The sequence below is a fragment of the Zootoca vivipara genome, chromosome 14 (assembly GCF_963506605.1).
Source record: "Zootoca vivipara chromosome 14, rZooViv1.1, whole genome shotgun sequence".
Classification (NCBI taxonomy): Eukaryota; Metazoa; Chordata; class Lepidosauria; order Squamata; family Lacertidae; genus Zootoca; species Zootoca vivipara.
Genome location: NC_083289.1, coordinates 53862547 through 53888549, shown reverse-complemented (window position 1 = coordinate 53888549; position 26003 = coordinate 53862547). Strand labels below are relative to the sequence as shown.

General features: G+C 49.3%; 3 protein-coding genes across 5 annotated transcripts in view; 1 reads left to right on the top strand and 2 right to left on the bottom strand.

Moving 5' to 3' along the window:
* The first annotated feature begins 1221 nt into the window (after positions 1-1221).
* LOC118093266 (hemoglobin subunit alpha) lies at positions 1222-5492 on the top strand. 2 transcript variants are annotated; one of them, XM_060282645.1, is made up of 3 exons: positions 1222-1833; positions 4641-4845; positions 4952-5492. In XM_060282645.1, exons 1-3 carry the CDS (start codon positions 1517-1519, stop codon positions 5078-5080), a joined length of 651 nt encoding a protein of 216 aa, XP_060138628.1. In that variant the 5' UTR covers positions 1222-1516; the 3' UTR covers positions 5081-5492. The 2 variants fall into 2 exon arrangements, with proteins under 2 accessions (XP_060138628.1, XP_034988134.1); XM_035132243.2 differs by lacking the exon at positions 1222-1833 and adding an exon at positions 4349-4540 and having other exon boundaries at positions 4952-5488.
* On the bottom strand, positions 1953-2739 carry LOC118093265 (hemoglobin subunit alpha-2). Its single transcript, XM_035132242.1, has 3 exons — positions 2592-2739; positions 2280-2484; positions 1953-2169 (listed from the first exon to the last, which is right to left on the bottom strand). Exons 1-3 carry the CDS (start codon positions 2684-2686, stop codon positions 2041-2043), a joined length of 429 nt encoding a protein of 142 aa, XP_034988133.1. The 5' UTR covers positions 2687-2739; the 3' UTR covers positions 1953-2040.
* A 5853-nt stretch (positions 5493-11345) lies between the features above and the next one.
* Positions 11346-26003, bottom strand: part of ADCY9 (adenylate cyclase 9) — a 30230-nt gene continuing 15572 nt past the window's right edge. For both annotated transcript variants that reach the window (XM_035131579.2, XM_060282641.1), the window contains exons 6-12: positions 25031-25239; positions 24311-24470; positions 22753-22901; positions 22278-22319; positions 20905-20946; positions 19563-19604; positions 11346-18271 (exon numbers count right to left, since the gene is read on the bottom strand). In XM_035131579.2, coding sequence (XP_034987470.2) covers positions 17080-18271; positions 19563-19604; positions 20905-20946; positions 22278-22319; positions 22753-22901; positions 24311-24470; positions 25031-25239 — 1836 coding nt within the window. In that variant the 3' untranslated portion in view covers positions 11346-17079. The remainder of the gene's footprint in view (positions 18272-19562; positions 19605-20904; positions 20947-22277; positions 22320-22752; positions 22902-24310; positions 24471-25030; positions 25240-26003) is intronic.

Here is a 26003-nt window from a genome sequence, read left to right as displayed (position 1 = left end):
TTTTGTTTTGACTACGTCAGACCAACACGGCTACCTACCGGTACCTGTAACCAACAAGTGTTGATGAAGTCAGGGGAACTCCTTTGTTAGGTGACACCTGGGGGGGGGTAATTAGTACTTCAAAGCATCGAAAGAACTAGCCGTGAGGATGCAACCGAATAAAGGAGGCTCAGAATTAGGCGCCTTGGATTCCCCCAACTGCACTCCTGCTGCAAGGAACAAGCCCCACTTGAGATGACCGTGCTGTAAGAGCTGGACTACCTCCCTGAAGGTGTGAAGAAGTGAATAGAAGTGAATAGATCTTAAAGCTGCTGCGACGGTCTCCGCCGCTCCATTTCCCCAAAGGAGCGCAGGCCCTGGACCCCCCTGGACACTTGCCCCCGCTCAGCAGAGAGAAGAGGAGGCAGCCGGCCTTTGCAACGATATTGGCATACAGCTGACGCCAGGAAGGTGACTCATTCCTCCTCTGCCACCCGCCTCAATCCCAAGCCTTTGCTGTTTGTTTGCACCCTCGCCAGGCAATATTTATTGCTTATTTTCGGTGCTAGAGGAGTTCTGCAAAATAAAGAAACGCGGCAATCACAATTACTATTAAGTTCCCCTTTGGCCGATTGGAGCAAAATGGGTGCTATAGGCGCCCCCGTGCAAAACACCTCCCTCGATGGGTCTCCTGGGGGGGGGGTGGCCATCCAGGCCCTGCCAGAGAGAGGAGTCTGGCCGGGGCAGCCTTGGGAGAGGCCCCCGGCTAAAGAAGGGGTCCCGCCTCTGCTCCCAGTCCCACACCCAGATGCCTCTCCTGGGAAGAAGCCCGCTTGCAGGACCTGGAAGCCAGAGAGCAGTGCTCTCCCCAGCGGGGCTACGCAACAACTGCTCTTCAGAAGCCCCCTGCCCCCGACACCTGCACGGTAGGGGGTTGGACTAGATGACCCTTGGGGTCTCTTTATGGCTTTACACCGGAGGTTGGACACAGCAGCTGCGGGGCTTTGGATAGTCTTCTTAGCCTCCGTGAATGCGTCACAGCCCAGGTAGAGATAGCAGAGGCCTAACCCCCCCCCCCCAGGCCTCCTGGAGTTGGGGTAGATGTTGGCACCCTGTGTGCCTGCTTATCTGCTCCCCAGACCTCCGTACCCGCCCTGGGCGTGGCTCCTTCTCCTGGCTGCTGTGAGCAGATAGGGTGGGTGAGCCCCCCCCCCCGGCCGCCGCCGCCATGCGCCCTTCCCCAATGCTCTGGTGGTTTGTCGGGATCTCAGGAACTGGCGGTGGTTCCAGAGGCCGAGTCGCCCCCTCCCAGGCATAGTTCTTCCTTGGGGGCCTCTTCTCGTGCCCTCTCAGTGTGCGGGTGTGGAGGGGACCCTTGGCACTGTTCCCCCCCACCCCGTCCCCGGCCTTGGAGTGGGCTAGGTTCGTGGTGAGGGGGCTGCCTCTGCCCTCGAGCGCAGGATCCTACCGTAAGAAGCTGCCTTCTATTGTATCCAACCTGAGCCGTATTGCCTAATGCCTACACGGGCTGGCAGCTATGGCTCTCGGGGCTTTCGGGCTGGACGGAGCCGAGCGGGGCCCTTCTGCGAGCACAACCCCACGCCGAGACCGGCCCTTCCGAATCGTCCGTCTGCTTCATCCCCGTCAGCTCAGCCAGGGGCGCAAAGGCCTGGGGAGCCCCACCCCACGAGTCCCCCGAAAGGAACGGGAAGGAAGACCCCCAAGGAGACGGAGCCCTTCTGGGGCTGACTCTGCGCCCCCTTCCGGCAAAGGCCACGCGTGCCAGCGGCTCTTTCAGGGCCCCCACCTAGCAGGCGACTCGGTCCAAGGGGCCCGGGTTCAAGGAGCGCCAAGGTAGGGACTATCCCGCCGGACGGGGTCTCCCTCGCCAGAGCCGTCCAGGCCCCCGGGGTCCCCCTCTCCCTTCTTCCCGCCCACCCCCAGTTCAGCCCAAGAAGACGCGAGAGATCAGGGAGAGTCAAGAGCAGGTTTATTGTGGTGTTTGGGGGTCGCGGGGCGGCGTCGAGGCGGCTCCTCCGGCGGGCTTGGGTTTCGTGGGGTCTAGCGGTACTTGGAGGTCAGCACGATGCCGACGCGGCCCAGGAACTTGTCCATGGAGACGAGGGTGTTGGCCTTGAGGAGCCCCTGGTGGTTGGCGGCGATGGCCACTAGAATGCAGTGGCTCAGCAGCTGCGGGAAAAGCGGAGGGAGAGCGTTAGTCGGGGCCCCGGACGGAGCGAAGCAGGAATCCAGCCCGCCCGCCTGCCCTGGAGCTCCGACGGGGAGCGAGAGAGACTCACCGCGAAGTTGACGGGGTCCACGCGCAGCTTCTGGGCATGCAGGTCGCTGAGCTTGTCGAGGGCGCCGGCGATGTTGTCGATGTGCGCCACGGCCTCACCGATGGCCGCCGCGACCTTCTTGCCGTGCGCCTTGATGTCAGCGGAGCCGGGGTGCACGTCGATGTGCGCGAAGTAGGTCTTGGTGGTGGGGTGCGCTGCGAACATCCTGCGGGAGAAGGAGGAGGAGAGGAGCAGGGAGACGACGGTCCGACTCCCGCCCGGCCCGCGGCCTCGTCCCCGGGAGAGGGTCTGTGCCCGACGGGGCGGGCTTACCTGGTGATGGCCTCGGCGCCGATGTCCCCGGCGTGGGACTGGATCTCGGCCCAAACGGCCTTCACGTGGTTCTTGTCGTCGTCTGTCAACACCATCCTGGCAGCTCAAAGTCTCCGATGCCGTCGGAGCGCGAGCGGCTCTTTTATAGGGGGCGCCCCGCCCCGCCCTGGGCCTCTCCCTCGGCCTCCGCCCGTCGGCGCTGCGGTTTCTCCCCGCGTTATCTCCTTTTACGGCTCATGCTAGGATGCGGGAGGGAGCGCATGAACAGCCTCCCCGCAATTCCCGCTGCCTCCCCCAGGCAGGCCTTGCCGGCATCTCCCTGGGCGATGACATGCCTGTCCTTGCTAGTTGAAATAATCTACGGAGCTTGGCAGGCAAGGAAGAGCTCAAATGAAGAGTCACCACGTGCCGAGGAGTGGAGGCCTGAAGACTTTCCTGGATGTTGAGGCCTTTGCCGCGCACTTAAACCAACGTCCCGCGCCCCCCGTGTTCACCAACACAGTAGCGGTTATTACAGGCGTCCGGGGGGGGGGTTGCCATAGCTGCCATGTTTTCCCTTTTCTCGCGAGGAAGCCTATTCAGCATAAGGGAAAATCCCTTTTAAAAAAGGGATAACTTGGCAGCTATGGCGGTTGCATGCACGTGCATTCATTCCTATCCACACGCGCACTCTTTCGGTGCATGCTTATGGGTGGCACAGTCCGTGAGAATGCAGGACCGTGAGTGGCAGCAGAATTCCTGGGTTAAACTAACGCAGCATTTAAAAGAAGAGGGGCCCTTGCAAGACATTTCTCCCCTTCTCCTACCGTAGGAAGGGTTATCCAAGGTGGTTGGGCGTGGGAGCCGGGCTGAAGGCACCCGCAGAGAGGCTCGGGGAGGGCGCCCTGCGAAGCTTACGGTATCAGTGGATGGAAGTAACGGGGGGGGGCAGCGGCGGGAGCGTGCATTGTATTGGGGCGCTGTGCTCTTGCGGGAGACCACGACGCCCCCAAAACGGGATGTCCGGAACAGTTGTTCCACGGACCCTCTGGGTGGGTTACGCTGGGGTCTGGGGACCCCTGCTTAGATAAAATACGAGGGAGAGGTGACATGATAGAAGCCTTTACGCATGGCACGAAGAAAATGGATACAGGATAGGTTTTTTTGCAGGAAGGTTCAGGACACAGAAAAGGAAGTCCTTCTTCACGCAGCACAGAGTTAAACTGTGGACCTCTCTCCCACAAGAGGCAGTGACGGCCACCAACTTGGAAGGCTTTTAAAGAGGATTGGGTGGACTGTGACTGGCCCGGGTCACCTGGAGAGTTTCTGTGCTGAGGGGGGCGGCGGCGGGGTGTTTCACAGAGGCATCCCCAAGAGCCCCCGCAAGCGACAACCCTCCGGGGAAGGTGCCCAAAGCCCATCAGAGAGAAGCAAGCGTGATTTGCCCGGCAGGCGCCCGCGGGCTCCAAGTGGCCTCGACGGTGGTCTCTGGGTCCACCTGAGTTGGCCTTTTGCTGCATTTCCCTTTGCGCCTTAGCGGCCGCCTCAAGCAGCAGTCTGCTGGAAAGGGAGGTATCAAAATGACCCAATGGGGTGAAGATTGGGGGGGGGGCGGCGGACTGAGTTCTAAGCGCTCGAAAACAGGGCGAAGATTTGGGGAAAGAGAAACTGAGCAAGGCGCCACGGCACGGCCCCACCGGGCCTCTGCGCGTGGCTGGCCTTCAGCCAGCTAGTGGTGCCTTCGCAAGGCCTCTCCTTGTGGCGCCCAGTCGCAGCGGTGAAGGGCGGGACCCTCTGGGTCGGAGGCCCACTGCGCAGCGCCGATTAAAGACTGGCTGCCTGCGCGCGCGGCGCCCAGGACGCCCCACTGCCAAGATGGGGCTGACCGAGGAAGAGAAGAAGCGCGTGAGGGCCATCTGGGTCCCCGTGAGCCGACACGCCGAAGCCGTGGGCGTCGAGGTGCTCACCAGGTAAGTCCGCCCCGTCGGCTGCCCATCCGTGGGTGGAGACTGAAACCCCGACGGCGAGGCCGCTGGCCTGACCCTGTCCCTGTCCCCGTCCTGCTCGCAGGCTGCTGGCGGCGCACCCCACCACCAAGACCTACTTCCACCATCTCGACCTCTCGCCGGACTCGGCCCAGCTGCGGGCGCTGGGCAAGAAGGTGGTGGACGCACTCAGCCGCGCCGTCGAGAACCTGGACGACCTGCCGGGCGCCCTCGGCAAGCTCAGCGAGCTGCACGCCTTCGAGCTGCAGGTGTCGCCCACCAGCTTCGAGGTGAGTCGCGCTCCCGGAGGCAGTGCCCCGGCCTCCTGCTGCCCTCCCCGTCGGGCGGCTCAGGGTCCTATTCTCTAACGCTGGCGCTCTCCTCTCTCCCCCACAGTGCCTTAACCACTGCATCCTGGTGACCATCGGTGCCCACAGTCGCGGCACCCTCGACCCGGCGCTCCTCCTTTCCCTGGACAAATTCCTGAGCAGCGTCGCCCACGTCCTGACCTCCTGCTATCGCTAGGCTGGGCAAGACGGGCTCGCCCGGGCGCCCTCCCCGTCTTCTCCCTCCTAATAAAGCTATGGGCTCTTTCAACTGCAGCGCTGCGCCCTCACCTCTCTCTGGGGGGCGGGTGGTGGGGCAGCTGGACGGACTTCGGAGGAGCCCTCGACGGCGCTCCCCTCGAGACCTGTGAGGTTGCCCGTAGTGTGAATGTCTGTCACATTGCCCCGGGGCCGGATGGCGAAGACTGGGTAATAAATGAGCTTACGGTATTCACCAGGAAGCTTTTTCGTACCTGCGGCTTTCCCCTCTACATCCCTGTGCTGAGAGAGAATAGTATAGAAAGAATCGCAGAATTGGAGGGCACTCCAAAGGTTATAAAGCTCAGCCCGCTGCAATGCATGCAGGATCTGCAGTAAAGGAGGCATGGGCAAAGCCAGGGTTTTTGTTGGGGGGGGGAGAGGGCAGAACCTACGTTAGCTACCGTATGTATTTCTATTGATTGCTATTGATTTAGGGGGGCTGCCCCTCTCTGCTCCCTCTTGGCTACGCCCATGAAAGGGAGGCTGCTCAAACCACCCCCATCCTTTGCTTCCACTCAATGATGGGGAGGCCAGCCCCCCCCCAAAAAACATGCGCACGCTGAGAAGGGCGCAGGGAAGTCTCCGCGCAGGCAGGGGGCGCCTCAGGCCCCAGTTCCCCGAGATCATGATGACCAGAGCAATGGGGAAGGGCACGTGGCGGGGGGGGGCGCTGCCTCCTTCCCTATCTGCACCCAGCAGCAGGCAGGAGGACACCACCCAGACAACCACAGGCACAACCGCTCAGGGCGGCGCAGCAGGCCTTGGGGTGGGGTGGGGACGACACAGATAAGGAGGCCGACCCTGGGTGTCAACTTCTCCAGTTCCGGGGCGGGGGTGGACTTTGTGCGTGGGTTGCAGGACACCCCCCCCCCCGGAGCAGCAGCTCAAGGATGGGACCAAAGGCCAGTGGCCGAATGCTGATGCTGCCGCCTTTTCCCCGTTGCCCCAAGAGGTGCAGAGGCCAGTTGAAGCTTTGGCACGAAGAGAGGAGAGGGGACTCGCTCCTCTTTTGGCGGTGGGCATCAAAACCCCGCCCCTGAAGGGAAAAGCAAGGGGGGAGGTAAACACGTTTGGTTTTTAAAGCATTTTATTCATTTTCAAGAAAATAATACAAACATATTACATAAACCTTATCAAAACAATAGGTTTCTCCCCACCCTCACCCTCCCCCAGAGCAGAAGACTATTGTGTCAAATTCCCCCATAAATAATCCATACACGTAGTTTGTGGGCGCCAGGCGTCAGAGCAGCTCAATTGAATGTTTTCTTTAAAAAGGTGCCATTTTTCAACAAAACCATCCATATCCGAAGCATCGATTCAGGGCATGTATTCTCTCAGCTTCTCAGATAAAGCAAGGGTCTATACATTCTGCTTCCATTGTGTGATCTACAGGGGAGCTTCCTTTCTAGTTTCATGCTATAGGCAACCTTGCCACAACCAGAAGTGGAAAGTTCCTCGTGTGATAATTTGAGTATATTTAAATATTATTAATAAACCTAGGCGTGGGTTGCATTGTTTGCAATAAACCTAGGCGTGGGTTGCATCCTGGTTTGTAATTTTGCTTATTTCTGTCAATGCAGTTTCCCAAAATGGTTGCACCAATTCACATGCCCATCACCTACGGAACAATTTCTGTGCCTAGGTCCTTTCCCCAATTTTGCTTAATAGTCTAGCATTGTCCAATGGCTAGGTCAGCGAGTATTTTGCATAAAACCGATATTATTTTTTTGGCTGGGGGTGCTCAGTGATATTCAGAATCAGTTTTTCAAATTGTGTGAATGGTCTAATTCCTTGAGATTCAGCTGCTGAAATTGAGATAATATGTATCACCTGATAGCCAATTCACATTACAACCCTCAAATCTTTCCATAATTTGCCTTGTGAGAAAAACATTATTTTTATAATGGTGAATCAATCTGCACAAGCGTTTTTCTTTCCATTTCATATCCATCACAGTGCCACCCGTGTCCCTAAAGGAAATTTTTATACCCAGGATCGCCAGATCTCCAATTCTGCTTTTGCAAATGGGTTTGTTATCATTACAAAATATTTTGTTGTTATTTAAAAAATGGGATATCTGGTATTATATGTTGCACAGGTTCATGTAATTTCAATTGCATCCAAATCTTCTCTTTCCCACTGAATATCATATTAATGACATTCTATATATGGGCCACATGGTGTGGTAGACCCATTTACCCTTCTCTGGGAAGGCTGATAAAAATACAGTTAGGTGCAGCTGTGATGAATCAAGCTTAAAATCTTTGTCTTTTTTTGCCATATCCTTAGGATATTTGCTGAAATAGATATAGATAGGGTTTCTAACAAAAAACATTTTTTTTTGTAATACTGGTACTATTTTAACCAATCCAACCTACCCATCCAAGAGATTCAAGGTCCTTTGTGTGGTTTAAGTTTCTTAATTACTTTGGTTACATCTTCCAGCATTAGTGGTGTTACCAAAGAGAGTTGGTTCTATTTCTGAGATTTCACTGTTTGAATTTATATGGAATTTTTATAAACAGAGCATTATAAACAGTGCAACAGAGCATCACATTTAAGTGTCCACAGGTATGGCATTTGAACAGGGGGCGAGGCAGCTCGCACTCTGCTCTCCCTGCCCAAATTCAAACAGTTGAATATGTCAAGAATATTTTCTCTTGCCAAGAAAAAAGAAATGCCAGTTTCAGATTTCCTTCACTCCCCCCCCCCCGCCATTTTCTTCACTTAGCATAATAGAGATACTAGCTGGCCCGGCCACGCGTTGCTGTGGTTCTTTCCTGTGATTCCCCCCACTCTGTCCGGACACATGACTTATCCTGCCCCTCCTCCCCCCACCCCCTGGTTCATCCCTGTGACTGGCCCCACCCTGACCCAACCCATGAGCTATCGAGCCCCCTCCTCCCCCCACCCACCCCGTCTGAGCCCTCTGTTGTCTCCGGGGAGTGTTGGCCCCTCCCCCATTTCTCCATACCTTGGCCCCCACCCTTGGAGAAGGAACTGTCAGCTTCTGGGTTCTGTTTCCCAGCATGCACTTTTGTCTGAGCCCTCTTTTGTCCCTGGGGAGTGTTGTTCCTCCCCATATCTTCCTACATTGGCCCCCATCCTTGGAGAAGAAACTGTCAGTTTCTGGGTTCTATTTCCCAGTATTTACTTTTGTTTGAGCCCTCTGTTGTCCCCAGGGAGTGTTGTTCCCTCCCCCTTGTATCTCCACACATTGGCTACTGTGCACGCATCGTGAACATTTTTATATATATAGGTTACTTTTTTGAAATAAGAACATGAGAAGCAGAAGTTACTACAGTATTGTTTAATTTTATTTTTGGGGTTGTCATTTATTTTGGTGGGTATTGTATGATTTGGGTGTTGTGTCTTTTGTTTGTTTTGTTATTTGGATTTTCTAATTTTGGAGTAGGTGTTTTGAATGTAGGATGTGGTGTTGGTTTGAGGACTTAAACTGGGGAGAGAAAGTGCATGGTTGTTGCTTTTTTTAAAGACACAGAGGCTGGCAATCAGTCATAGTATAAAGCCTAGGTTAAAAGGGGCACGACTGCCCTTACTTAAAATGGCCGCCGTAGCCTCACATGTGACACGCCTACTAAATTAAAAAGCAAAAAACCCTCGCCGTACCCCCAAGTGCATGTTAGGGGAAATGATGAATGACTGCCTAATGCTGCCAGGCGTTTATTAATGCAGCCGCCGGTAGAGGCTTTGGGCTTGGGCTTTGGAGGTGGAATGGCCGTTTTGGCAGTCGGCCTACTCAGTTTTCCCTGTCCCAACCCACCCCCCCACTGCTTTGGATGACTCAGGGTCCCCCCTTCACCCCTATGACTATGTGTTCCCCCCCTTTGTTGTGCCTCATCCCTGTGCCCCCCCCCCGTTGTGAAAGGCCCTATTCTGTTTGTTTTTCCCTGCTTGGCAATGCTGCGGCCTATTGAAAAAGCTGGGCCTTGTTTTGTGTTTAATCATTATTTTAGATGTGAAAGGTGTGGTTTTTTTGGGGGGGAATTATGCCAGATCCCTCCCTGATGGGCATGGAACACTGTAGCCAAATTTGTTACATTACGGTTCAGCAGTTATGGAGAAAGGCTGTTTCATCCGTGTGCGCAATGCCTACCATATATATATATATATATATATTATAAAAATTAAAAGTCAAACCATTCAGTTTGCTGAACAATGATGTTTCTAATTTCTTTAAGAAACTCTTAGGTTTCTTATTGCTCTCTGACCTCCCTTGCCATCCATATTGTCTCTGTTTCTCTCCTTCTCCTGCCTCTTCCTGTTGTGTGTATTGGAACTCCAATTGTTCCCAATGCTAGTTTGGCTTCAGTCAGAGTGGTGATGGTGGCTGGATCTAGAGACGTCAAAGAAGCGATTCAGTTAAATCCGTTGTGAACTCATACAGGGAAACCAGGCAGGGAAAGATGGAACTCCACATCGCCATCTGGTGTCAGAGTCTCATATCGCACATACAAAGCGCATGAAACGCTTTTCCTTTACTAATCTAGCTGAGCCCTATCAGTGTTGCTGTCTGCAAAATAACACGTTTAAATGGGAAGACCCATCTGTGTTTCACTCCAGCAGCATGTAGAATAGTATTTATTGGAGGTTTCCTTTTTGTAGTGGACTTTCTTCCCTTCCATGTTAAATTCTGTTGATTCTCTTGCTACTTTCTTAATTGCTTCTTTGAAGGAGGAATGTGCCATTTTCTTCATGTGCCTCCTCCATGTGGTCTGGAGGGCAGCAACACGATAACAGGGCCTTTTCTGCAGTGGCACCGTTTGTGGAATGCTCTCCACAGGAAGATTGGTCTGGCACCTTCATTATACACCTTTAGGCACCAAACAAAAGCGTTCCTCTTTAACCAGCCTTTGCCCTTTTAAAATGTGTTGGGGGGGGGTGTTACTGGGTTGTTTTTGGTTTTATTTTGATTATGTATTTTGTTTTTATGTTGCAATTTTATTCTGTGAACCGCCCTGAGACCTGCGTGTATAGGGCAGGATACCAGTTTAATAAATAATAAAAACTGTTGTTATTGTATCACAGGGTTGCTGTCTTGTGGGGATGGGGGGTGCCGAAGCCTCATGCATTCTCTGTGTGCAGTTTGCATTCATGCTAAAGGTTAACAAAAAGGGCTTTCATACCTGTTTTCTCAATGCCTTCCGGGCTCCTTTCAGTCATAAATTATCCATTCTACTCCTATCCTCCCAGGACTCCATATGAAGTTGCATGTCTGATACAGATTTAGTGAGTCTTTTAATGGTGGATTTATGGCATTTTCCTAAATCCAAAGCTTCATTAGCTGAAGCAGGCAGTTCAGTAAATTTTGTCGGCAAGTCTTTCAATTCCATTTTGATTTCCTCTCTAGAATTTTTGAAGGCTGCATTCCTTTTTCCACTGCTAAATCTTTCTGCAATTGTTTTAGAAGGTCCTGGAAGGGTTCGAAGTCCTCTTTAGAAAGACGCGCAACTTTCAGAGCCATTTCTGATCTCATTTCTTCCTGACCCATATCTGATCTTCTGCTGCCAAAGTATCTAAAGAAAAATGGCTCAGAAGCTATTTGGGGTGAGGTTGGCATAGCCTTTTAGCACCCAGTTCTTTCCTGGGTACCCTTTAGGTTTCAGAAGTTTGTAACAGCTGACAAGTGCAGGCGAAGGGCTGAAACTAGATTATTATTTTGCAATCTTGAACGATGACATCACCACCCTCCCCAGACAAGAAAAATGGAATAGAACTGTCCAGAACTGCTCCCCTTTGAAAGGACATGTATTTCCTAGCAACTGGTGGAAAAGGCCACATGGTTGTGTTACTGTCAAAAGTGTGCCTACATTTACACAAGTAGCAGCATAGTGCAATTGTAAGGGGAACACCTTCAGAAGCTGAAATTGGCTACGAGACACATTCACAGTGCCCAAGCAGAGCAGGCAAGGTTAGGGCAACTGACTAAAAAATTACCATTCCAACTTCTCCATCATATATATGACTTGCCCCCAAGCCACTTTGCTACCTTGAGTAGACAGATAAATACCATCCTAAGAGTTTGTTGTGAGGGCAGTGCCAAGTGATAGCAAGCTATTGGGAAACACATGCAGATAAATCCAGCCCACTTATCCCTTGGAAGAATGAGCGTTTCCACAAAGTGGTACGAGAATCACTTATCCAGATCTACCAAATTTAAGATGGCACAAAGGAATCTCCAGTACAGGAAAACCGTTTAATATACAATTGATTACAGATCTGCAGTAACAAGTCAAAGTGAATGTGTATATTTACCTTCTATATACATACAGTATAGTATTTCACACATAGTTTTGTTTGTGTGTGTCTTTAGAGCCAGACGTATGCAGGCTATTTACAGTTAAGCTACTGTAGTGAAGGATGGCCTTCGGCACTTCCAGCAAGCAAAACTCTGTGAAGCCACTGCCTTCTCCTCCTCACCTGGTGAGAGGAGGGGCCTGCTCTTCCTTTCTGCAGGGAGGGCAAGACAATGTCAACCAGAGTAGTGAACGCAGAAAAAGGAAGAGAAAGCTGGATGGTTTTCTGCTCACACCTACGCCCGCAAGTACAGAATTTGGGGCATTTTCCATTGACACCAATACTGCATGGAGGCAATATTCCAGGAAAGCCCTTCTTCAAGGCAGACCAGGACCAATACTGTGGGGTGTTTTTTTTTTTACAAAATGAAAGGAGTTTCAAGTTGCTTTCATCTTTTGCCTCTCCCAAGTTTCTCAGCACACCAGGCTAAAATGATGAAAATTAGGAGAGGCTCGTTTGTGCATATCAAATACTGAATTAGTGTTGCATAGGCTGCCTAAAGGCTGGCACCCTCCTTCCACCACCCCAGTAACTGGTAGTTTATTCAACATAAAGCCTCAGGGCCAGTAACAGCATTATCTCAAAACCAAATAAAAATATAAATACACCTTAAAATACAACCATACATGTCTAAAACAACCCTGTAGATACTGCTGGTGAAGAACACCAGTTTGAACCTTCTTGGATGGTTTGCAGAGGACTCTCGTTCTCCACGAGGAGGAGCGTTCTGAGAAGGGAAAGTCAGGCTCTAAAGGATCAGCCCCGACAGAAGGCTTCTCTCCAGCCTCCCCACCGAGGGCTAAAGAAACAAAAGGGTTGCTTTGCGTCAGCCAGGAAGGGAGAGTCAGAGGAGGCCGTGGACCCTCAAAGCTGCTTCCAAGTCAAACTGCTCAGTCGGCACCTGACCAAGGCACAGGACCAATTCTTTCCAGCGGCTCTTTGCAAGTATGTAAAGCCCAGGCCACCAGTTAAGAGTTTCTGAATGGTATTGCCATCAAAATAAGGAGTTGGCTTTAAGTCATCAGGTCCTGAGAAGTGAAGAGCCAGGCTCCCTCTCCATGGCAGCAACTGGAGGGTGGGAAGAGGGGAGCACGCAGCCTCCTCCGTGGCCCTGGAACTGGACCAAAGCCTTCAGCACCTAAAGGAAGGGGCACCCTTGACAGAGGCAGAAGGAGTCGTCCTGCGGACACAACGCCACAGGCCTCCTACTGTGCTTGTTGAGGTGGAGTCCGCCTCCCCCATCTTGTTAAGGCTTTGGGCTTCTTATTACTTCTGTTTGTCCTCGTGACAGTGAGGCAACAACCTAAAAAAGCTGCTGCCCCAAAGGGATGCTTTGGAGCCCTTGGTTTACATTGCTGCAATATTTCCAGGAAGTCATGTTTGGCTATGGCTACTGCAGAAGCAGGATGCTGGCCTGCCGGCGGGGAGCGCGGCTGAAGTCAGACAGAGGAAGGCAGGAGTGCAGCTGCGGTTCATAAACCAACCAGGATTTACAAGCGAGATACGCTAGCCTTAGGCTTGTTTCTAAGAGGAGAAGCTATTGCCTTGGAGACCCAGGAAGTGCCAAAAAGAAATGCTTTCTGCTTTATGATGCTTCTCCCCAGGTAAGTGGGCAGGGCATATTGCATTAGGGATATAGGCATTAGGAGCGTGGGATGGGGGGGGGGAGGAGAGAACAGAGAAGAGGCAGTAAAGAGCTTTGTGGGACTCTCTCAGCAGGACACCAAGAGCTCCTCCTCCTCCCACCAATTGGACCTGAGTGGGAATAAGCGCCAAGAATGCTGCCTCTCTGTGGGGCAGATGCAGGAGGAGGGGCTGGTGGTCACTGCCTTTCAGTTCACAGGAGGGGCAAAGAGAGGGTGGGGCTCCTAAGAGCGGCCAAAGTCACACAGGCGCATTTCCTCCACCTTGCACACCCAGCCCTCAGAGATGCCCCTCCAGCTCCTGTGGAAGAAAAAGGGAAGCCACCCTTCTCATCATGTGGCTCTGCTAGGAAGCCAAATGGCAACAAGCCTCCAGTGACAAGTTAAAAGAGCCTTTGGAAAAGAAGTCAAGTGCATTGTTTCTATTTATATATAGTCAGCACATGAGGGAGAGTAAGTTCTAAATAATTAAGTAGTTATTTAGTCCTTAAAAGGTGCTTTGTTTCCTTGATTTCTGTAGGACTGAAGCAGGCCTCAATGAGTGCAGTTGAATAAAAAGCCTCATTTACTGCTTTCAGAGACCTTGGAGCACAGCAGGACAGAACTTGCTTGATTTGGGGCACTTTCTCGTGTAGCCCAAAACTTTGTTGCCAAAAAGTTGGCAGCAGAAGACCAAGGCTTCTGCAAACCTCGCCTCCCCCTGCCTTCGCCCTCCAATATTTCCTTCCGCCACCCGACTTCCCATCCCAACTCTAGCAAAAATAACTGTTTGTGGTGTGATCAAGGCCACTTTAGTGCCAAGTTAATTAGCATCGTTAGTTCCAGAGCCCTGGAAATAAGGCTTCTGCTGGAAAAAACCTAAAATCGACACCCCTGCCTCATGTCCAGCCTGCTCTTCAAAAGAACAACTGCCTCCTTTGCATGTCACTACTTGCAATACACCTCACCAGGCTTGTGTATTTATCATCTTGCATTATTGCTACCAACGTAGCGCTCCAGTTTTATTGCTATAATTTTAGGCATGGTGTGACGAACCGGTGGCCCTCCAGCTGCTGCTGGGATTCCCTGCGCCCCAGCAACCAGCATGGCCGATGCGCAGGGGTGGTGGGAACTGGAGTCTAGCAACATCTGGAGGGCTCCTTCAGGTTCCTCACCCCTGCACCCGCCAAGGCCTAAAGTACAGGCAACAAGCCTTCGGGGACCGTTCCACAGGCAAGCAGTAGAAGAGCTCCCTGCTACCTCTGTGTAAGTAGCAATGATATGCAAGGTGCTTTGCAGGCAACGTCCCACTGCAGGTAACCCTGTTGTTGAGAGCAGCCCATGAATTCACACAAAGAGCAGCTGAGATGTTGCTATTTCAGCATCCAGGATTAAGCAGACACCAATCAGAGCCTTCTGAAAACACCTTTCATCGGCCTGGCCAGGGAAAGAGCAAGCCAACCCCTGTCCCATGACTGAAGACATCACCTGCCTGGCAGAGAGCAAGACACATTTGCCAAGGGCCTGAAGCACCTACACAAATAAAGAAAATTAAATAAAAGACTCCAACCATTTGAGCATTTTTACACTGCAAAGAGCTGGTCTTAGGAACATTCCCCCAAGCCAGGGTAATGCTGCTCTTCCCGCCTCTATTGCAGTCTTTTTACAAAAGTAAATAGCCAAATTCCTTGTGGCTAGAAATCTAGAAGTTTCCAACAATTCTCACAACTGAGAGAAGCAGGTCACACATTAAGACAGCTGGCCCCAAAGCCTCTCATGCTCACAGGGCCAGATCCACCACAAGCCATCATCCTTGCTGGTGATTATCAGCGTCCTTAAACTTTCCTCTTCTGACTTTTAGCTCTTGTTGAACCCCAGCTCTGTTCTGTATGCTGCAGGTGGCCTGGCAACATCTTGGGACTAAATCAGCTCAGCCATGGGGGAAACAGGAGTTCAGTTGAGAAACCAGTAGCTAGAATCCTGGCAATTACCTTCGAAAGTTTCTTTGATTTGACTGAGGCAAGAGAAGTTTACAAAATACTAATCTTCTGGAAAGCCTCCTCCAAAGCATTTTATTCACAATTAAGTCCACTGCATACGCTGGAGTTACAACCTAGTAAATGTGCTTAGGATTGCAGCCACAGCGGAGGCTAGTACAGTACTTGGGGCTGAAGAAAATAAGATTGTTTTAACGGTGCAGCTCTGTCTTCCGGGACCCAGCCTGCTCCAGAAATTCACTACCCCCATGTTGGTTCAGCCCCCAAAGGCTTTTATCGAAAGATGCACATATTACAATGCTGCTCAGTGTGGTTGTCGGAATGTGAGACATACAGAAGAGAAAGTGGCCCACAGAAAAAGTCTTCTATGTGATATCAAGCAAAAGCCCCTTTAGGATAAAAAAAAATTCCAGGGATGCTCTTAACAACTGAGCCAAAAGAGATTCTGGATTTAGTTTTAAAGAAGATTAGCATGTCAACCAAATAACAGAAGCGACCAGCTGATGAGAATGGTCACAGTTGTCCATTTCACTCCAAAGGTCAGAACACAGGAGATGCAAGGTTTTTACTGGACCAATTTAGGTTGCAGGATAAGAAAGTGCAAAAGGAAGTGTTCTATGGAACAACAAACTTTCTAACCCTAAAGTACTTTAACCGTTTTCACATCTTCTAAACCTGAAAAAATGTAGAACAGCCCCTACTTTATTCTGCATGTGTATTTGTGGGACAGATTTATGCTTGGCTACATCACCTTTAGGTGAATCACAAAATTTGGCAGCATTTAGTGTCAAACACGTTTGACTCTTCATTCAATAATACAACAGGAGTGAAAATGCAAAAAAATAATGTCAAAGGGAGTTCATTCTGACTGAATCCACACAATAAAGCACTGAAGGCTTATGATCTCTCTACTCTTGTGCTTTTCAGCTCTGAACAGACTTCTCATTCCAACTCCCACAAAGGACATGCACAAGAAGGGCAAAATATGTGCCCCAACCCTGCTGAGTCAGCCACCTCTGACAACTTGAGTGCTGTTGGCACCCACTGTGCCTAAAGAAAGGCTGGACTGAGTATGCAGACACGCTAAATTGGCACCTGCCTTACAATCGGCACCACTGCTTACAATCCCTACTGTCCCCACAAATACAGAATTAAGGGGGAAGGGAGGAATAAAAAGGAAGGGAGAAACCCCCCTATCATTTATTAGTTCTTTCTCTTAGGCCTGACCAGATTTAGAGAAAACAGTTTCACCCAAATGCTCAGAAGTCGCTCCTGGCAGAGGTCAGAAGCGAAACACCTGAGGCTGAGATTGGCCACGCTTTTGTCGCTGGAGCACTGTGCAGCCAGCGCCAATCCCCACACGGCAGAGGCCTGTGGGGTGAATGGCAAGAGGCCACATGTCCCAGAACACACAAGGGCACTTGAGCCTGATTATGGCAAACAGAGCAGCCCACGGGTCACTTCAGGTAAGTGCTGGACTGCCAAGGCAAGCCCCCTGCTCCTCCTCCTCCTCCTCCTCCTCCTCCACTCTTGCCTCACATCATCTTCCCTTAGTGGCTGTTTGTGTCAGTCAGGTAAACATGCATTTGTCTGTGTTTACATACAAAAGGCTTAACATGAATATGGGCTGCAATAGGCAAAACAAAAACAAAATAGCAGTGCCAGTGAGAAACAATAAAAATGATATAACCACGGCTTATCCATTGAACATATGGTCAACTTTGTGCCTCTGTTCCTAGACAAGGAGTCCAGCGGAGTCTATCGGAAGGCACTTGATGTCTCATCTCAGCTGAAAGACTGCTCCAAGGGGACCTGGGGGGTGAGAGAGGCACACAAGCCCTGGCACACCAGTGACCCCCTCGGATCCCGTTGCCAAAGTGAAGTCAGATGACAGAGCCGCCCAGCCCCTCCCTCTCCTGCCCCCTCCTCCAGGAGAACACAGCCTGCCGAGAGCACCTGCGCTCTTGCAGACAGAGCAGACCACACAGCTCTCCAGCGCGTCATACGCTCTGCGAGTTATTCAGCTTCGTCAGCTCACTGGTCTCACCGGGACCTGCTTCTTTGCAGTCGTTTTTCTCAACAGACTTACCAAACCTCCGCCCATCCTCTGGCTTCACTGTCTCTTTTGGGAGATTCTTGAAACAGGAGAGCCCGCCCTTGAGCTCCAAATTATGGTCCGAGACGTGGGGCATCTTGTCCAAATTCTGTACAGAAGGCACCAGGTTGGTGATCTCGTCCGTCGGAGACCGCCCAATGCTGCCATCCACTTGAACACGGATGTCTGGAGATATAGATAGCTGGTGGTGGGGGACGATCCCGTTGTCCATGCACTTGGGGTACAGGAAGGTCTTCATCTGCCCTTTGCCCTTCACATTCACCGTCCCCCTGTAATCAAAGTCATACCCCATTTTGTTCAGGATGCGGTAGCTCTCCTCACTCACCTGGATGCGACACTCCACTCCGGTCGTGTCCATCCTGCTGGCGATGTTCACAGTGTCACCCCAAATGTCATACAGGAGCTTGGTGGTGCCAATGACCCCGGCAGTCAAGGGGCCGTGGTTGAAGCCAATCCGTAGCTTGAAATTGAACCACAGCATGTTGTTGTTAAAGTCATCCACCACTCGCATCATTTCTTTGGCAAATTCGAAGAGGGTTTGCAAGTGGCCGTGCGGGCTGTTGCTGTCTTGGCACTGGGACGTGTTCAGGCCAGAGGCGGCCATATACGTGGCTCCGATGGTTTTGATCTTCTCGATGTTGCTGTAGTCAGACTTGCTCAGCAGCTCGTCAAAGTCCCCGATCAGTTCGTTCAGGACTCGGTAACACTCCTTGCCTCCTTCATAGTTCTCCTCATAGAACTCACTGAAGTTCACGATGCTGGCAAAGATCACGCCGCCACTGTCGTGGTTTTTGGAGTAGCTCTGCGAGACTTTCAGCTGCTCCGCCACGTGGTACGGAATGATATTCCGCAGCAGCCAGTCCGCCTGGTCCCTCATGCTCTGGATCTTGGTGCGGTGAAGGTCGGCTTCCACGTCCCCATGGTAATGCAGGCGGTAGCTCACTTCAAACTCACGGTTTAAGAACCAAACCAGGAGGAGGAGGAGGAAGAAGCCCAGAATCACTTCGTGGCCAATAAGGTCTGCTGGCCTCCTGAAGTCTCCCAAGGTCGATCGGTAGCATGGATTCCTTATGGAGCTGGAGTTAATTTTTAAAAAGAAAATATAGACACACGCACATACGCAGAGTAAATGTAAAACGAAAAAGAAAATAAGCATTTGTAGGTTTCCTATATTCTGATATTCCTATATTCTAATCACAAGCACACGTTACTCTATTTTAAAATGTTATTCTATTTTAAAATATGATTTTCTAGTCCCCCATGGCAACAGAGACAATTATGACAACTTCATATGCGCAGGACCAAACTAGACATCGTGCCATTCACACAATGGGACACTCTCTTTTTTGGGAGTGGGGGGGGGGGAGTGGAGATTCAGATCAGGACTGCTGTGGTGAGCAAAGATCCAGATTACACACACACATACACACTACCTAGTTTCTTTTTCAAAAATGTTTTATTGTTTTATTCATTTCAAAGGGTATACTCCAAGTAAAACGTAGTTGAATAAAACCTAAAAGTTTTATCACTCAGATATGATGCCAATGTATTTAACTAAATATATGCAAATAAAAAAAACAAAATTAGCAAACCAAATAAAATTCTGTGCTGCCATCAAAAGGCAAACAATCAAATCCTTATTCTTCAAATATTTATTTTAGCTGGTACAGTGGTACCTCAGTTTTCGAACGTAATCCATTCTGGAAGACAGTTCAAGTTCCGAAATGTTCAAAAATGGAAAACTCAATACAGAAGCCTCAAAAGGGAAAACTCAAAACGGAAGCCACGTTTCATGTTGACTTCCAAGGCGTGTTTGAAAACAAAGTGTTTACTACTTCCGGGTTTACAGCGTTCGAAAACGGAAACTTTCGTCAACAGAGATGTTCGAAAACCAAGGTACCACTGTATAGAAATTTAAGAGGGCCTATTGGGTCCTGATAGTATATCATGTTTCACAATTTTCTGAATCCCTCCAAAAATCCCAAAATTCATTTGCAGGTTCACCACTTATGTTGTGGTGTACCAGTTTTGTTCCAATCCAGATTTTCTCCACTTGTTATTTACTTTCCCTCTCCCCCACTCTCTCACACACATACACAGATCGTGTCACAATTAGTTACTACTTGGGTGAATCACATCATGTCCAGTTTGGTCCTCAGAAGTCAAATAAAGTATTTTGTCAGACTTAAGACACTCATCCCATGTTTTCATGTGAGAGTCTGTTTAACCTTCATCTGTCACTTATCGGCAGATAATATTCTATGACTGACTAATCTAACTGCACCACTCTCTACATTTCAGAAATATGAATGATCAAGCAAGCAAAGGAAAAGCACAAAATACTGGGAACTAGGTATCAATTCTTACCTATAGTTCTGTTCTGACTGAAGATGGGAGATTTCTGTGGAGCTGAAATCCAAATATAGCAAAACATCAACAGAAATGTACAGGAGAGGTAATAATTGCAGGATTTAGTGAGCTTCATCTACATTTAGAATTTCCATGTCTTAGTCCCAGGGATTCCACTGGAGTTTTACCTATATATAGCTTGGTGGCTTCAGACATTCACCTTGAAATGATGAAAATAATGAAGCTTGATGTTGATCAAGCCCTTAAATGAAAAACCATTTGCTTAAGTCTGAAAACAGCTACTTCTGTTCTAGCCATTATTTAGGGTACAGTCACATGGTGAGCGTTTCCTCTTCTCACTTTCACTTCTGTGACACCACATATACCAGGCTTCAAAACTAACACCGATTTAGGCACACACTTCTTTTTTTTAAATCCAGGCAACTGTTATATTTCTGTAGTTTATTTGGCATTTTTTTTACAGTCAATTTGGTTGTTCCTGAGCCAAATTCTGAAGCAGGCCGCTGATGTCTAACTCTTTGGACATGGAGTTCAGTGTACAGTTGACCTTTTTTAGTGTTTCTAATCAATACACAAGCATTCAGTGGTACCTTGGTTCGCAAACACCTTGGTTCTCAAATGCTGAAAACCCGGAATTAAGTGTTCTGGTTTTCAAACGTTTTTCAGAAGCCGAACATCTGATGGCGTGTCGGCTACTGTTCCCGGGGCACCTGCACCAATCAGAAGCTGTGCCTTGGTTTTCAAACGTTTTGGAAGTTATAATGGACTTCTGGAATGGATTAAGTTTGGGTATTTTGTTTTGGCTATTTATTTTGCATTTTTGTTTTTGAGACTTTTTTTGGTTAATTTGTTTTTGTGACTGTATGGAACCCGGGTCAGCTACCGATTGATTGATTGTGTGACTGCAGAAATGGATTAAAAAACCCATCCAAACAATGACTATCATCAGTGCAGGTAAGAAACTTTTAAAATTTTTATCATCTACAATACTGTCTTATTTATTTTATAGTACAATAGATTGATTATTGCTTTCATTTTATGGATCAATGGTCTTGTTAGATAGTAAAATTAATGTTAAACTGCTGTTTTAGGGGTTGTTCTTAAAAGTCTGGAATGGATTAATCTGTTTTGCATTACTTTCTACGCGAAAGCGCACCTTGGTTTTGGAACGGACTTCCGGAACGGATTAAATTTGAGAACCAAGGTACCACTATAATAGTTTTAAGTAACAGTTCTTTTAAAGCTTTCTTTTTTTAAAAAAAATTGTTATAGCACTTCATTTAAGCCTTTGAGGAGAAAGCAGAAAGTGCAAGGAAGACTGCTAGATGTTAATGATTACCTGATGTTCTGTGTAGAGTTGAAGATTTCCATGGAGCTTAAACTGAAATGCAAGAAGCACCAGATCAGCAAGAAAATTCACAGGCCACTATTCCCACTGCAGCAACAGCTGCTTGACAAAATGTGAATCTGCCCTGATGCATCAGTTATTGCATCAAGCAATTCTTCAGAAATGGGCGACGAGCCTCATGTATGTCTGCTGTCTCCAAGGTTCACATGCTACAGCTTCCTTATACCAAGGAAGTCTCCATACTCCTGGCAACAAGAGACTTGCACCACAGTTCACAAGGTTCAGTAAACATCTTTCTCTGGCAGAGAGACTTAGTCCATGTCGGGTGGCCAGGTCTACAAGACGGTCCTTAATGTGTTTAGTTCAATTCACATGAAAAAGGCCATTTTAACACCTGCATAGTGCATGTTTTATGAGGGTTGTGGCTGTGTAGAACCAAACGGGGAAAATGTTCTGGAAGGCCTATAAACACCACCTTGGTAGCCAAGATAAATTCAGGACGAATTGGCAGTCGCTGCCAGAAGCAGATCATATTATGTTTGATGTTATGCTTATCTGGGGGCTCAAGACGTTCAGTTATTGGCCATGGGAGGGGAGCTATCAGTAAGACTGGGGGGCCTGCCACCCATGCCTTCATCAATGGGAGGTTCTGGCCAAACTGACGTATGCTGTGCTTTGTGAAAGTGATGCAGAAATGTTTTCCAGGGTGCACCCAAGTCATGACGAGCGCTTCCTGTTTCAGAGTCTATAACGACATAAAGCAGGCATAGGCAAACTCGGCCCTCCAGCTGTTTGGGGACTACAACTCCCATCACCCCTAGCTACCAGTCGTCAGGGATGATGGGAATTGTAGTCTGAAAACATCTGGAGGGCCGAGTTTGCCTATGCATGCAGGCTGTGCTGCAAGTTTACACTTTATTCTAAAAAAGCACTAGAACTGGCCATTCTGTCATTCTTTTTTGGTATCCCAACATCAAACCACTTGCACAGGCTCTCTTGCAATCCACCTGATTACTATCATGCAGTAAAGCATGATGACTTCAGATACAGAGTTCCAGAGCTTCTCAAAACCGTGTGAATATAAGCTGGGGGTGGAGGAGAAGAAGGAGAAAGCAATTGTTCAAGGTCTAAAAATGCTGCTAGTTGATATAAAGCAGGCATCCCCAAACTGTGGCCCTCCAGATGTTTTGGCCTACAACTCCCATGATCCCTAGCTAACAGGGCCAGTGGTCAGGGAAGATGGGAATTGTAGTCCAAAACATCTGGAGGGCCGAAGTTTGGGGATGCCTGATATAAAGACTTAAGGAAAAGTCTGCCAGGCTCAGTAATAGCCAGAAACGAAAGGAAATCCAATGAATGCTTACCTAAAGTTCTTTACTGATTCAATATATGATTCCTCCACAGAGCTGAAACAGAAACGCAAGAGACAGACAACAACAAATCAAAAGCATGGATGGGAAAAAAAGAACAGTTGCAAAAAAACACCCCTAAAAACAGAAAAACGAAACACCCCTCCTGGCTGCCACTCTCTAAATCTCATTCTGGGCTGCTAAATACCCATTCTGACACGGAGTTCTACACCCGCCTCAATCCTCCTTCCTCCCGGGGGTTAACCACATTACTTCAGAAAACGTCAAAGTATACATCTGATGGCTACAGTGGCAGCACTTCTAAGACACCTGGTGAATCTGCTTGCAGGTGGAAGAGGGATGAGCCAGAAGAAGACCCATTTCACTCCAGCTGCCTGATGAGGCCCTCCAAGACTCCTCACTGGGGAGAAGACACTGTCCCAACTCACAGGCAACAGGCAGGCAGCATCACGTTTCCTCAAAGGCTCACCTGCCAGGGCAGAGAGGCACCCACAGCAAAACTAGCAAGACTCCTCCAACAAGAGTAGCCAGAGATGATCTCATCCAGGAGCTGAGCTGGCAGAAGTTACAGTACTGGACAATAGTGATGAGAATTGCAGAACACATAAACATGGCATACTGCAACAAACAGAAACAGCAGCTATTAGTCATATATGATCTATTGGAATGGGATGTCTAAGTAAATGCACAGGAATCCCCTTTTTTTTAAAAAATGGCTGTGGCCAAGGCAAAATTTCATTAGTCATTATGCCTCCCCTCAGGGCTGGATTTAGATTTGATGAGACTCTAAGCTACTGAAGGTAATGGGGTCCTTTATATGTCCAGCTGTCCTGTGCCAACATCAAACTGTCGCTGTTTTTGTGTTGAAGATATGCTATATGGTAATTTATGGACCTACACTGTTGCTGTATGTAAGGTTTTATTTTATTTGTATTTTATCTTATATTTTGGAAATGTACATCCAGGTTTTTTTCCTTTAAATTTTTTTTGGGGGGGCCAAGAGAGTGGGGCCCTAAGCTATAGCTTGTTTAGTTTATATGTAAATCCGGCACTGCCTCCTCTCTTCAGGCTCACAACATCGCTCACTCCATTTAACGTATGTTGGCTTCACCTGCAGTCAGCCTCTCCAATGTTGCCTACTCTCTCTCCTTCGAAGAATGAAGCACCCCATAGCCAGCTCACTGGAATTGGCAGATGTTGAGCCCTAGCTTGCTAGCCACTCCCTTTCCCATCACCCTCAGCGCTGGTTCCAACTCCTCTCGGGAAGAAAGCAACCGTCCCATGCGAATGTCCGAAGGATCTTAGAGAGTTTGCAAAGACAAATGTCACACCTGGGCCACGTAAGAACCCCTGTTCCAGAACACACCACTCAGCCAAATAGGCATGCTGGGAAAAGAAGCAGGTTGCAAACCAGCGCCCTCTAGCGGTGGCTACACTGGTACTGCACCTATAAAACCTTCCCTCTCAACAGCACCTCGGCTCCCGTTTGCATACTAGGCCAGGCATCCCCAAACTGCGGCCCTCCAGATGTTTTGGCCTACAACTCCCATGATCCCTAGCTAACAGGACCAGTGGTTGGGGAAGATGGGAATTGTAGTCCAAAACATCTGGAGGGCCGAAGTTTGGGGGTGCCTGTACTAGGCCAAAGCCTTTACAGACTAGGCTGACTGGAGGTACTGACTCGCCTGGGTGGGGGTTTGGGGGAGGAGGGGATGGGATAGGTCAGGACACAGTGGGACCAGTCACAGGGATGAGCCGGGAGGTGGGGGGGAAGAGGGGGTGTGATACGTCATGGGTCAGGACAGGGTGGAGGGAATCATAGGGATAAGCCGGGGGTGGGGGGGAGGGGGCGGAATACGTTATGGATCGGCACAGGGTGGGGGGAGTCACAGGGATGCACCTGTGTAAACAGAACACACGTAAAACAGGGGGACTCTGAAGACGAGGGGAGTCTGAAGGGGGACTCTGAGTCTCCATTTAACAGAATGAGCCACAGCAACACGTGGCAGGGCCAACTAGTGACTTACATAAATGTTTGTTTCAAATTCCAAGCTGAAGTGTGAGAAGACTGCGACAGCGGGGAGGGAGATCCAAACGGCACCAATGAAGTGTCGTGGCAACCAGCCGGCAATCCCCTCCAACAGCCGCTTCGTGCAAGCCATTACGTCCTCCAGAAAGAACACCATTCTGAAAACAACATACAGTACATCCAAGTCAGCCAGTGTAGCCGCTTCTGTCTATGACAGAACTGAGCCTGGAAAGGCAAAGAAGCAGAGAGGAATGGTTTTGCAAGTCTCTCTGTATTAGCTGCAGTCCTCAAGCCACTTCACTCAGAGCCAGCCTCTAAGCAAGGAAATAGCATGCTTGATCTCCTGTATTAATTAGACTAGCAGCGGCAGCCCCGCCACTTAGTTTGATCCTGTTCTCTTCCCTTTCCTGTCATGTTCTCACCTTTAGGATGAGAGGGAACTGTGCTGCACTGCCTTATACGTTTAATTATGTCCAAAGTGACTCAACTGGGTTTTGCCTGGCCTAGGGTGGACCACTAGAACAAATCTGAGAGTCATGGCTCACCTCTTAAGTGGTGAAAGGAGGAGTCTGTTTTCCATACATCAGAGTTGCGAAGGCCCACACAGAACTCTCTATCCCATTCTTAGCTATTCCCCTTTCAAATCCAAGAAGCAGGCCCAGCCTCTGCTGCTACCCTACGCGCCCTGTGAGAGTGATCCAGACTCTGCCTCATTTACCTAATGGAGACGATAAGGGACAGCACCTCTAGCAGGATGGCAATGACCACCACAACCACTGCTGCAGGTGGCGGAGGAGTTGCAGCCATCCCATGTTTCAGGAAGCAGGTGACAGAGAGGATGAGGAAGACTGTTGTGGACAGCAAAACATCCAGAAGTGAACTAAAGGTAGCACTGGCGAAGGTCTTCACGGGGGTGTTCCTCATAACCTGTTTCAGTAAAGGCAAAAATAACAGAATGACACAGTGCACAAATATGTGGTTGCCCTCTTTCTTTCTTTCTTTCTTTTTCTTTCTTGTTTGTCTTTTAAACAGAATCAAATCCAGCGTGGGCATTTCTGTCAAATATGATGGCACAGACAGAGCTTAGGACTTTGCAGATTGGGGGTGGGAGACGGAAGGTGTTACATTATTTAATAAAATGTATATACCACTGGTTCAACTGAAGACTTCCAAGCTGTTTACAAAGAGCAATATAATATATTCATTTAAAAACACAGCTAAAAAACAAACATTAAAAACAAGTCAGTACAATTTTTTTACATATAAATAACTCATCACTGATTCTGTCCATTTGGATGCTTTATTTCCTTGGGTTAAAAAAATTCTCCTTTTTTAAACCCTCCTTTGGCCTTCCTTCAGCATAATAGGGTAAAAAGGAGATTTTTTTAACCCAAGGAAATAAAGCTATTTCTGTTCCTCCCGCTCTGGAGTGAAGCTTCCCAGCAGCTTCCCCCTGTCCCTGTCCTCAACCCTCTTGCTCTCCTCCCTTTCTTTCTTCCTCCCTCCCAACCTCTTACTGCACCTTCACTCTCCTCTCCATCCTTCATCCCCTTTGCCCAAATCTGTCACCCTTACCTGCTTTCTTGTTCTCAGCTTGGGAAATGCAGCCAGCTGCCTTTTTCTTCTTCAGCTGTGTGCATTCCTCAGCTCTGACTGCATTGCTAGGAGCCCTCCTTCTGGGAGGCCACTCA